Source organism: Heterodontus francisci, chromosome 10 (genome assembly GCF_036365525.1).
Source record: "Heterodontus francisci isolate sHetFra1 chromosome 10, sHetFra1.hap1, whole genome shotgun sequence".
Lineage (NCBI taxonomy): Eukaryota > Metazoa > Chordata > Chondrichthyes > Heterodontiformes > Heterodontidae > Heterodontus > Heterodontus francisci.
Genome location: NC_090380.1, coordinates 42,762,751 through 42,775,866, shown reverse-complemented (window position 1 = coordinate 42,775,866; position 13,116 = coordinate 42,762,751). Strand labels below are relative to the sequence as shown.

The following is a 13,116-nucleotide window of genomic DNA, read 5'->3' as shown; positions in this document are numbered from 1 at the left end:
TGGGGTTTGACCTTGGCAGATTGATTTATTAACTCCCTTTCAAAACACTGTCCATACCCCAACTGCCTGTCCAAAGCGAAACCAAAACAATATTCAAGAGTCAAGCCTCCTGACCCCTATAAATCTTGACCCGTCACTTCTTTGTAAACATCTTCCCCAAGTCAAAAAGTCCTCTCTGAGTACTTATCTGAAGACAGGTGACTTCTAGTAAGGGTTGTTTACAAACCAAGTCCAAAAGACATTCTGATGACCTCTTTTTAAAAAAACACAAAGTCCAGCATTTATAAAATCTCCACAATTTAAATACAAGTTCTCAAAAAAACTTAAAAATATAGAAGCACCATCATAACAACTTGCATGAATATAGCATCTTTCATGACCACCAGATGTCTTCGAGCGCTTTACAGCCAATGAAGTACTTTTTGAAGTGCAGTCGCTGTTGTAATGTCGGAAACACAGCAGCCAGTATGTGCACAGCAAACTCCCACAAGCAATGTGATAAAATAGTCTGTTTTTGTGATGTTTACTGAGGGGCAGGATACTGGGGAGAGCTCCACTGCTCTTCTTCGAAATAGTGCCATGGATCTTTTATGTCCACATAGGTATGCAGCGGGGCCTTGGTTTAACATCTCATCTGAAAGATAACATTTCTAACAGTGCAGCACTCCCTCAGTACTGCACCAGAGTATCAGCCTTAACGTTTCTGCTTAAGCCCTGGAGTGAGAGTTGAACCTAGAACCTTATTACTCACAGGTGAGAATGCTATCAACTGAGCCACAGCTGACACAATAGGTCCTTAAATGTGGAATTCCCTTCTTAAAACTCTCCAACTGCCTCTCCTTTAAAACTTACCTCATTGACCAAGTTTGGAGGCAACCCTCCTCATCTCTCCTTCGTTCGCTTGATGTTGAATTTTGCCTGATAACGTTTCCATGAAGTGCTCTGGGGTGCTATATAAATGTTATATTTCTATTCACTGCATTGCTGAATCAACGACTTTTGACCAAATGTTGAATCATAGTGGGATTCAATATGCTGAAAACTGCACCAAAACAGTGACAAGTCTAAATTCCCTGGGTGACGTGCCACCCACATTCCCCCCAAAATACATTTTGCACTATTCGAGCCGCGACTCGCCTTCCAAAATGTCTAAATCTATCACTGCCAAAAAAACAAAACGAAACTTTTTTTTTTGATACGTTAGTACTTGCTCTCTTGGGTTGTAACACACAACATGGCAGAAAGGCACATCTCTCGGCGTTATTGTTTCTGGCCGGTCGGTTCAAGAGGAGTACACAGAAAGAGCTTTGGCGCAGGCGCAGTGAGTGGGGAGTGTCGTGGCCGTTTGAAAGTAACCGAAGTTCCGCGAGCCGGAGAGTGGGCACGAGATGGGTGGGAAAAACAAACAGCGAACCAAAGGGAATGTGCGGGTAAGGGACTGAGTGTTATTGGCGGCGGGCCGGGGAAGGGAGGTGGATTGCTGCTGTATGCCAGGCTTCCTGTAACGGAGCACCGCTCTTCCTGAAATCGTACACTCATATAGCTCAAGAGGCCAATCGGTCCATCTTGTCTGTGGCGGATGTTTGAAAGATTTTTCCAATTATTCCCACCACTCACTCCCACCCTTTCACTGTTACCCTGCAAATCTTTTTTCCCCTTTTAAGTATTTATTCTGGCCCCTGTATCACCCACACACGGTTTTCCTGTGCTTTAAGGAAAACATTTACATTTATATCACACCTTTTCACATTTCGGGACATCCCAAAGCGCTTTACAACTAAAAGTGCTTTTGAAGTGTAGACGTTGTCATGTGGGAAACTCTACAGTCAACTTGTGCACAGCAAGATCCCACAAACTAATGTGATAACAACTTATAATTATAGAAAGCATTTAACATAATAAACTGCCCCAAGGTGCTTCACAGGAGCATTATAAAACAAAGTTTGACACCGGGCCACAAAAAGAGATATTAGGTCAAATGACCAAAAGCTTGGTCAAAGAGGTAGGTTTTAAGGAGTCAAAAACAAGAAATGCTGGATTCACTCAGCAGGTCTGGCAGCATCTGTGGAAAGAGAAGCAGAGTTAACGTTTCGGGTCAGGAGTGTCTTAAAGGAGTGTGGAGAGGCAAAAAGGGTATTTCCAGAGTTTGGGGCCAAGGCAATGGTTGAGTGATTAAAAGCAGGGATACACAAGAGGCCAGAATTAGAGGAATACAGATATCTTCGAGGGTTGTGGGGCTGTAGGAGATGACCGAGATAGGGGGAGTGGGGGGGATTTGAAAACAAGGATGAGAATTTTAAAATCAAGATGTTGCTTGATCAGAAGCCAATGTAGATTAGCGAGCACAGGATTGATTGGGGAACGGGACTTGGTGTGAGTTAAGACACCGGCAGCAGAGTTTTGGATGACCTCAAGCTTACAGAGAGTAGAATGTGGGAGACCAGCCAGGAGTGCATTGGAATAGTCAAGTCTTGAGAGAATTAAGGCATGAATGAGGTTTTTTGGCAGCAGATGAGCTGAGACGGGGCAAAGTCAGGCAATGTTACGGAGGTGGAAATAGGCACTCTTAGTGATGGCACGAATATGAAGATGGAAGCTTCGTGGTCAAATGTAACACCAAAGTTGTGAACAGACTCATTTAATCTCAGTCTGTTGTCAGGGAGAGGGATGGAGTCAGTAGCTCGGGAATGAAGTTTGGAGCAGGGACTGAAAACAATAGCTTAAGTGTTCCCAATATTTAATTGGAGGAAATTTCTGCTCATCTAGTACTGGATGTCGGAAAAGCAGTCTGATAATTTAACAACAGTGGAGGAGTTGAGAGGTGGTGACGTAGAGCTGAGTGTCGTCAGCATGCATGTGAAAACTAACGCTGGGCCTTATTTTGCTGGGATGTAGACTAAGTTGTTTCATAGCAAGTAGTTATTAAAAAAACACTGCTCTTTTTGGACCACGTGCACTCTTTTCTTTTACTCTGGAGCTGGACTGCCTTCATCTGGTGAGGGAGAACTGACCTGGGCAAAGAGTGGATCAGAAAGTCTGATTTCTTTATTGGGAAACTGTTGAGAGCTGTTTTCCTGTGTTCAGAGAATTCCTGAGGTATCTGAGAGCACTACTGGTGTCATGAAAAGCCACTGTTGTCAGTATGATTTGTTGAGCTGTACAGGAAGGTTTGAGTTAGAGCCCTGGTTTGTGCTGATTGCTGAATGAAAACTGAGTTGGTGCTCCAATTGGCTTTGCTGCCTCTTTGCCTGAGCTGGGGTTCATGATCATTCTGCAGTGACCTATGCTATGAGTATGTATACGTATGTTGGTTTAGGATAGGGTTGGACAGTGATACCCTGCAGGGTCAAATAGCCTGCTGACAATGATTGAGCTAAGATGTGAAGAATGCTCACCTTGGGTGAGCTCCTGAACTTGTCCAGCATGAGTGTCCAAAAAAAAACTGCTGGGGTTCAGAATCAGGAAGTGCCAAGGAAGAGACTAGTTGAAAAAATCAGGATGCCTGCATTGCTAGAGTCCGACCATGCGAGTATTCCTGATGTTTCCTATGCCTGTTTTATCCATATAAGTGTATGGTGCAACAAAAGTTGCTTCTTTTTACTTACAGTGCTTGGATTCTGCTGAAGGGTTGCATAGCGATTGGTTAGATACCTTTTGCATACTAGCTATGTACAGATCTTATGGGTATAGCACACCCAAACCAAAGAAATATTAGTGGAAGAGTACAGTGTCCCTTGTTTTTCAGTATACCTGATTTCTGCCCTGAAACCTTCCACATTGTCTATATCTCATTATAGACATAATTGTTTCCTGCAGTTCTCCATACCACTTTCTGCATCTGAAACCTGAAAGTTTTCTGGATGCTAACACTCATGCTTAACAACTCCAACTTTCTCCAGCACTGCAGTCCATTCATTTTTGGATGCTTTTTGTTACGATGCTCACCTTATCTCAAGGGATGAAGCCTATAAAATAGTGATAGCCCTCCCTTTCTCTGTTCCCCTGAGACACTAGCCTGCATTTAGAGAATCACAGATTGGGAACTGAAGAGAGCAGCGATTGAAGGCTGGCTTTGTCTCAGTCCAGCACTAAATGCTCCTAAGGCTTAGTGCTGCCATCCTAACTATTTACACTTCTTGGTATATCTGTGCTGTACACATGCCAGTTGTTGTTTTAATACAACATTTTTGAAATGTTCTCCAGTTTGAATGAGTTGGAGTCAAACATCGTGTAGGCTTAGTTTTGCTCCTAAGGAGGTTTGCATAAGACTAATTTGATTTGCTTTGTTTTTATAGCCATCCAGCAGCGATAAAGCAGCTGAGCTGCTGGCTAAAGACAAGGGAACTGTTCCAGGCTTTATTGGATTTGGAGCCACCCAGAATGAACTGGGTTATGTTCCTGCAGTGCAAGGCTTTGAAGAAGTGGATAGTTTGGTGGATGCTGACTTCCGAATGGTTCTGCGCAAAATGTCGAAGAGAGATGCAACTACGAAATTAAAAGTACGTTTTACTGTTACCTTCTGCAGAAATTCATTTTTCTGCAGATCCCTGTATAAGTCATTCCCAGGGGCATCACATTGTAAGCCAATTCTGTAAAGTTCTCTTTGCACCTGCATGTCATGGACATCTTATGGGGTGGGGTGGGGGGGGGGGGGGGTGTTGGTGAGAAAAGTGACGCAGTTACCATTTCTGACTTTTTTTCCCCACGTCTCCCTTTTATTAGAGGGACAGAATATGTCATTTCAACCTAGGCAGTTACGTGACTGCTTTTTACGTGACTGCTTGAGTGATATGAACAAGAGTCAGTCGTCGACCAGTTTTTATCTCATTCCTTGTTACAACTGTGGTGGAAGTATTAGTCAAAGCAGATGTTCTGGAATCGAGCTGTAGTGTTTTGGTTGAGAATTCATGACTGTAATGATGTATCTATGCTGAGAGATTAAAAGTTATTTCATTTATTGTCAGCTCTTTTTGTGTATCTCAGTAACTTTATTTTTAACAGGTAATCAGTGTTTTGTAGTAATATTTGAGAGAGAATTTAAATACCTGTATTAACAAACATTTGAGTTACAACTAAAATATTCTCATTTTCTTGAAATTTGCTTTCAATAAATAATAACAAAATGCATACCATGCTATATATTCAATTCTGAATATTCAGAATACTGAATTTTAATTTACTAAACATTATATTTTCTAATGTTGTTGAACCACCCCCCCCCCCCCCCCCCCCATCTTACAATTCACAGTTGGATTTACTGAATCAAAAATCTACTGAGTTGGTGCATCTTCGTGGCAAAAGAGGGATAAAATTGTTTTGGGCATTTCCTTATGTGAATGATGAATCTAATTATATGGCCCTTTCCCCTCCCCCGCCCCCCCCCTTCCCCAAAGTAAATAACCCTTGAAAAGATACATTAGTACAACTTCATATAGTGATGACTGGACTAACAGCAGGTAGGATGAATGGTAGTGATCAAAATGGTGAGAAACAACAATAAATCTGAACATATTTGGCTGAATTTTACTAGCCCCCCCCCCACCCCTCCCCCCAGCGTCATGGGTCGTGGCCGGGGGGGTGGGGGCTGGAAAATCCTTCCAGGAGAAGACTGTCTTGAGCCCCGACAATGAGAAGGCCCCGCCGCATTTTACCGGCAGCAGTGAGGCCTTGGTGCGGCCCTCGGCAGAACCTTCATTTGCATAGTAAAATTAATTCAAATGCATGTTAATGAACTTCCCTTGACGGGGCAGCCATCCCATGCCAATATTCCCATTTGGGGAACCGAGGCGAGACACTGGTGGGGAGGAGTGTAATTTTCAGGTCGGGGTTGGGGAGCAGAGAAAACTGATTCCATTGGCTGAGGGAATGGTAGGAATAGGTTGAAGGGCAAAGATCATAAAGGTTGGGGGTGAAGAGTCGGGACTGGCAAAAATGTTTTTTTGTGGTGGCGGGGGGAAGAGGAAAATAAATTGTGGGGGTGGTGGAAGAGGGTCTTTGATGTGACTTTACTGTTTTTATTTAAAATTAAAGGTAATGTTCCCTTTAAATATTCAAATGATCTGTCAAGGCTTGAAGCCCTTTAAAAATGGCGCCAGCGCCTGCACAGTAACGCTGTTGCCGGGGATGGAGCGTCTGTCCCCTTTACATCATCGGGGTGGCCGCTCCGCCCCTTCCATTTAAATCAGCCCCCGCGCGAAATATCGTGCGAGCTCAGCGGTGGCCGCGCCGCACGGATGGACTGCCAACTTCAAAGCGCGCCACCACAGTTAGCGGCATGCTATTAAAATTCAGCCCATTATGATTCAATAACAATCCCGTGTCTCAGAGGATATATACTCTGTGATTGAACGTAGTCTGCCTGTGATTTTTCTCTCCACAGTTGTCGCCTGACCTGCTGAGTATTTCCAATATTTTCTATTTTTATTTCAGAATTTCAACATCTACAGTATTTTGCTTTGTCTCAGAAAAAAATGTATTGGCCTTGAAAAGTGTACAGTGCAGAATCACCAGAATGATAGCAGGACTTAAAAGGGTTAAGTTAAACCACTTTTTTCCTTTGAATTTAGAAGTTTGAGGGGTGATCAAATCAAGGTCTTTAAAATGAAGTGATTCAGCAGGGTAGATACAGAGAAATTGTTTTCTCTGGTGGGTTGCAGAACAAGCAGGCATAATCTTAAAATTGGAGCTATGCCATTTATGAGTAAAATATGCACGCACTTTTTCACACAAAATGTAATGGAAATCTGGAATCCACTTCCCCCAAACATTTTCAAGATTGAGATTGATTTCTATAAAGGGTATCAAAGGATGTGAAGCAAAGGCAGGTAAATTAAGTTGTGCTACTGATCAGCCATGAGATAATTGAATGGCACAACAGGCTGCAGGGGCTGAATGGCCTTCACCTGTTCTTATGTACCTAATCAGACAGCCAAGGTCTCAGTTTAACAACTCATTCAAAATATGCCATCTTTGACAATGCACTACTCACTCATTATTACAGCTTAGGTTACACACTCAAAAATATCTAAAATGGGCCTTCAACCCACAGCCATCTAACTTGGAGGCCAAGCAGGCTACTGCTAAGCTAAGCTGCTTTAGGCCAGGGATCAAACTTGCTGCCTTTATGATAAGTATGACTTAATGCATTTACCCATTGAATTACTGGCAGAAGATGTTTCTTTTCTCCCTACATGCCAAACCAATTAAGATGAACTGCTAGACAATTCTACCAGGTAACATTGATTTTTGGGTGTAACTTTATCAAGCCCACACTTAATGTTGATTGTTAGACTTGGCTTTCTGGTGGCACTCTTGCTTCTACATCAGAAAGTTTTGTGTTTAACTTGTCCTTCAGAGATTTGAGCACACTTCCGTGCAGTACTGAAGGAATGCTGCACTGTCTAAGATACTGTCTTTCAGATGAGATATTAAACTGAACTTGTCTGTTCACTGCATTGGATGTAAAAGATCCCCACAGTAAAGGTCTGCATAGGAAACCCGACCCGAGGCTGAATGCCGGATCAGGAAGGCCGACCCGAACCCGACTTATGTCGTTGGGTCCCGTCGGGTCGGGTAGCCGGCCTTTAGCCATGTACTGTTGTAAAGGCCTGCTACCTGACCCGACCCTAACGGGTCCCGGCGACTTGGGTTGGGTTGGACTTCCGGGTCCAGCATTCGGGCTCAGGTCAGGTTTACTATGCATTCGGGCTCAGGTCAGGTTTACTATGCAGACCTCTACCTCCATGTAAGTACCCTGAGCAGAGCTCTACCCCATAGCACCATTAGAAGAGCAGGTGACTTCTCCCACTGCCCTGGAAAATGTTTATACTTCAACCTATGTTTGGCATCCTTCCATCTACAAAAGATGATGGACATGCAAGAAACATTTCATTTAGGTGGGGTGTCTTCTCTTAGTGTACCTTTGCTGATGGCTGTGAAGGCCAATCCTTGACGGGCAGGTTCTGCCAAAACTGCTGCAAGTGAAGCTGCCAAGTGATGCTGTGAGTTATTGCTTTTGACCTTGGCACTTGTTGCTAAGCAAGTGGTCATCGTGGTAGCGCACACCAGTCCACAGAATGTGTCGTCATTTCCTTCTTTCACCAGCTAATGACTCCCAGGTGTGATAGTTGACATTTAGGGCTTTCATGTCAGACTTGCAAGCATCCTTGAAGCGGAGCTTTGGGTGCTCCACTGATCGTCTGGCCTCGGCTATCTCACCACACAGAAGGTCCTTGGGTATGTGAGCATCTTTCATCCTGCGGATGTGTCCAATCCACCAAAGCTGCCTCTATTTGTTTAGTGCCAACACACTTGGGAGCTTTGCCTTTGAGAGGACTGCCGCATTTGTGATTTTATCCTGCCAAGATATACCTATAATGCGCCATAGACAGTGAAGACAGAAATTATTGAGCTTCTTTACTTGGTAGCTGCAAGCCTCCCATGTTTCACAGCCATACAGCAAGGTGCTGAGAGCCCAGACCTTATAAACCACTGGCATGGAAAGAGTGCTGGAGGTCGCTCTGAGCATGGCGTAGGCTTTGCAGTGAGCAATGGGCTAACAGTCAATTGGGCTAACAGTCAATTGAGCCACCAGTAGCAACCTCAGTGCCTCATCTCCCTGCGGTTATCATCCGATGGAGGCATAGTCAACATCATATGCATCTATGCCCCAACTCTGTATGCCAGCATCTCAGATAAAGAGCATTTCTGTGACTCCCTAGGTGACATTCTGAGGAACATCCCAAATGGCGAGAGGTATTTCATCCTGGGTGACATCAACGTATGTGTTCGGGCAGACAGTAATTCATGGTCAACGTGCCTCGGTCGTCATGGGGTGGGCAAGATCAATTATAACGGACAATGCCTTCTTGAGCTTTGTACCCTGATTAAACTCTGCATCACCGACACTTTCTTCCAGGGCAGACATCGCCACAATGTATCATGGCATTACCCAAGTTCTGGACATTGGCAACTAGACCTAGTCCTCACAAGGAGGTGCAATCTGCCCAATGTTCTTCACACCCACACCTACCATAGTGCAGATCGCAACATCAACTACTTCAATCTGCATCATTTATTTTTAAAAAAACACATTATCTGGCCACCTATCTCATTGCTGTTTTTGGGGATCTTGCTATGTGCAGACTGGCTGCTGTGATTCCCAACACCACAAAGGTCCCTAGACTTTTTCTGAAGTGCTATGTCTTGAGGTTGTAAAAGACACTTTTTAATGCAAGTTCTTTCTATTTTAATTAAATTACATATTCTGTGATATCTTTTTATTCTTGTATTCAGTTGAGTTTTGAGTGGTACATTGAATGGTACTACAATGCTATATTTACGTTTCTGGTTAAAGTTGTCTTATTGTGCCTCAAAGATGGATTATTTAGCTAATTGTAAATTAAGCTTTCTGTTTCAAGCTATTCTAGGATTACTGATTTAGCTGTCATTTAAAAAAATACAGCATATAGTAAGTAAAATTCAGTTAAAAGTTAAGTGTGAAATCATATTCGATAGACTGCTTATTGTATAGAATGCTGTTCTTTGGAATTATGATGTCCTATAGCATTTTCTTTCAGTGTGCTGTGGGTTTGTTTTTTTAAATATTTGAGTTACTCATTAAATATTCATTGTTTCTTCTAAGGCCCTACAAGAGTTTGGGACAATGTGCAAAGAGAAACACCCTGGGAATATAACAGGAGTTCTTCCTTATTGGTCAAGGATTTACTGCAAAATTTCCTTGGTAAGCTTTTGTGTGCTCATTTTTCCCTCAAATTTTAGACTGAACAGATGCAAGCAAATAAGTGAAATCTGCAGTGCCTGGAACTGAGGCGTTGGCCTGATATTCACAGGGAGGCGGGGAGGGTGCGGTAGTGCAAGCAAAGCCAGGGATGCAGAGTTCCTTCTGCACTTAATGGCAACACCTCATTATAATTATTTTCCTCCATTTCCCACCTGGCAGCCAGCCAGCCAAATTGACAGGCTCGTCGGCTGTTGAATGGGAAAACCAGCAGCAGACGTCTGCAGCTGTGGACCCTTACGGACGCTTCCTGGCAATTGGGAGGGAGCAAGAGTTTGTGCTGGGGAGCAGTGGGAGAGGAGAAAGGCCAATGTGGGAGGTAGGAACCGAGAGTTTGAGGCTTGGAAGGGGAGGTCGGTGGAAAGAGAGGCCGCCATTGGCAGCAGTGAGGCCAAAGGCTTCCTTGAGGGACTGGGGAAGCACTCTTGCTCCTCTTGGCTCGCAAGAAATCTTGTTAAAAGGCACTTGCCTTCTTGAACTTGCAGCTTTCATCTTCCCTTTGCTGCTAGTTTCCTGAACACTGGGAACTCTGTTGAACTCTGGGAGCCTGATTTAAATATGTTAATGAAGTGCTCCACCTTTCCATGGTGAAACACTCATGACTTAAAACCTGCTGCTGTAAAAATGATGAAGGGTGCATACATTGCAGGGTTGGGGACACATTCCTCAGCCTGTCATTGTTGGGAAGCAGGGGTGGAGGGTTGTGGGGTGGCATTAATATTGCAGTCTAGAGTCAGCAAATCAATAATGCAATTTTTTTTTACATAAAAGCAACCCCAGTAATGCCCAGTATTATCGTAGTTCACAACCACCACACAAAAGAACCTAGTGTTGTAATCCCAATTTAAGAACATTTATAACCACGTTATTCCTAATTACGAAATAGTTACTCTACTACATTGCTCTATACTTGTTCTAGGTATCTTATGGTCACTTGGTTCTGTGATGTATCAGGATTCCACGATATAATTTTCCTTTCAAAAACCTTTCTTTCAATGTTATATTGTTAAAAAAGCAGAATCTATAAAGGTTTTCATGTTTTAATGTGGACTAAAACTTCAGATAATCCATTTTGAGTTTTCAGAGCTTTTATTCTTCATAATTCTTTTGGAGTCTGTTGGGTACAAATGTTTGTATTTGTAATAAATCTGTTTTCAATGCGGGCAAGTGTGAGATTATCCATTTTGGACCAAAAAAGGATAGAGCAGGGTACTTTCTAATTGGGAAGAGGTTAAGTACAGTGGATGTCCAAAGAGACTTGGGAGGTTCAGGTGCATAGATCTTTAAAATGCTACGAGCAAGTGCAGAAAATAATCAAAAAGGCTAATGGTATTCTAGAATGCCGGAATTTTACAGTGGGTGGATGGGAGCCGGACTCTGACGTAAATGTCGGTGCCAAACCCGCTTCCGCCCAGCCTGGGGATCCGTCCTGTATTTTATGGATCCCCAGGCTTTAATTGGCCGGAGGCAAAACTTCCACCCACTTGAGGGAGGAGGTCCCGCCTCAGTGAGCTGCCGTCCAATCAGCGGGCCGACAGCTCTTAGTCTCAGCAGCGCCCCCGGGAGCGGTGGCCACTGCTGGGACTGCAGCACAGCTGGCCGAGGAGGTTACCAAGGAACCAGTACTGAAGGTAAGTTTGGGTTGCCTCACCTGGGGAATCGGTCATGCCCTGGTGAGGCTAGGATGGTCGTTTGGGGGGAGGGGGGTGTCTTGGATCCCGGGGTTGGGTTGGGAGACGGGGCGGCCCTCAATCGGGCACCCTGCGCCCGATTGCCAGCCCGCCCCCCGGGGTGCGGAAAGGCCGGCAGCTATAGCTGGGCGGCCTTTCACGTCTCCAGCACACCCGCTTGCCAAAGGTAAAATACCCGTGGAGGCGGGCAGGGCCTTTAAGTGGCTGTTAAGTGGCCACTCAAGGGTCTTGATTGGTCTCGGGCGGGCGGGCCACTTCTCACCCCCCACCCCGCCTGCCGGACCTCTCTAAACTTGGTTGGAGGCAGAATGGGGGCGGTTAGGCCTCACGGAGCCTGCCGCTCAATTTTACGCCGCCCCCACGCCACCATCCGACCCGCTGAGGCGGCGTAAAATTCCGGCCACAGAGCTTATGCTGCAACTGTACAAAACCCTGGTCAGACCCCATTTGGAGTACTGTGAGCCGTTCTGGGCACCACACCTTAGGAAGGCTATATTGGCCTTGGAGGGAGTGCAACGTAGGTTTACAAGAATGATACCTGGACTACAGGGGTTAAGTTACGAGAAGAGATTACACAAATTGGCCTTGCTTTCCCTGGAACTTAGAAGGTTAAGGGCTGATTTGATTGAAGTCTTCAAGATATTAACAGGAAAAGACAGGCTAGATAAAGATAAACTATTTCCACTGGTTGGAGATTCTAAAACTAGGGGGCATAGTCTAAAAATTAGGGCCAGACCGTTCAGGAGAGATGTTAGGAAGCATTTCTTCACGCAAAGGGTGGTAGAGGTTTGGAACTCTCCCACAAACAGCAGTTGATGCTCGAACAGTTGTTAATTTTAAATCTGAGATAGATAGATTTTTGTTAAGCAAAGGTATTAAGGGATATGGGCCAAAGGCCATGAAGTTAGGCCGCGGATCAGCCATGATCTCATTGAATGGCGGGACAGGCTCGAGGGGCTGAATGGCCTACTCCTGTTCCTATCTTCCTATGTTTTTAAAAATGATTCTTACCATCATTATATTCAATTTATTGGAAAGGCTTCTTAATTTTCTTTTTTGTGGTGTGACCTTTTAACCCCTCTCTTTTTTGGGTCCATGTTTTCACTCATTCCTTTTGGTCGAAATGCATTTTTTTCAACAGACATTCTCTCCCATTTTCCCTTTTATCTAAATTCTAATCACTTTATCAGCAAACTTGAAAGCTACCACTTGTCCAAGATCGAGCACTTAGGTTTTGAATAAACTTTAAAATGACTTTTCCAGATTCTGTATTGTATTTTGAAAATGAATACATTGATATTCTGTGCTTTTTATACACAAATAGAGATACCCCCTTTGAAAATAATCCATTTGCTTTTGTCCCTTTGTTTAGCAGCTTCACGCCACGCACCATTCTTTTTTCAAGTCAATGGACAAGCAACCTGCTGCCAGGCCTCTGCCTATCCTGCTATTAAGCCAGTCACTAGGAAGTGCATGACAGAGTCTGGGATAATTCAGCCATTCAGTCTTTATGGCACAGAAGAAGGCCATTTGCCCCATCAAGTCCATACCAGCTCTCTGTAGAGCAGTCCAGTCTGGCCCATTCCCCTGCTCTATGCTCATAACCCTGAATATTTATTTCCTTCA

The 13,116-nt window shown here is 44.2% G+C and overlaps 1 protein-coding gene across 4 annotated transcripts in view; it reads left to right on the top strand.

Annotated features, from left to right (window-relative positions):
• The first annotated feature begins 1,307 nt into the window (after positions 1-1,307).
• ltn1 (listerin E3 ubiquitin protein ligase 1) overlaps positions 1,308-13,116 on the top strand; it is a 169,624-nt gene continuing 157,815 nt past the window's right edge. For all 4 annotated transcript variants that reach the window (XM_068040504.1, XM_068040503.1, XM_068040502.1 and 1 more), the window contains exons 1-3: positions 1,308-1,430; positions 4,296-4,499; positions 9,644-9,742. In XM_068040504.1, coding sequence (XP_067896605.1) covers positions 1,389-1,430; positions 4,296-4,499; positions 9,644-9,742 — 345 coding nt within the window. In that variant the 5' untranslated portion in view covers positions 1,308-1,388. The remainder of the gene's footprint in view (positions 1,431-4,295; positions 4,500-9,643; positions 9,743-13,116) is intronic.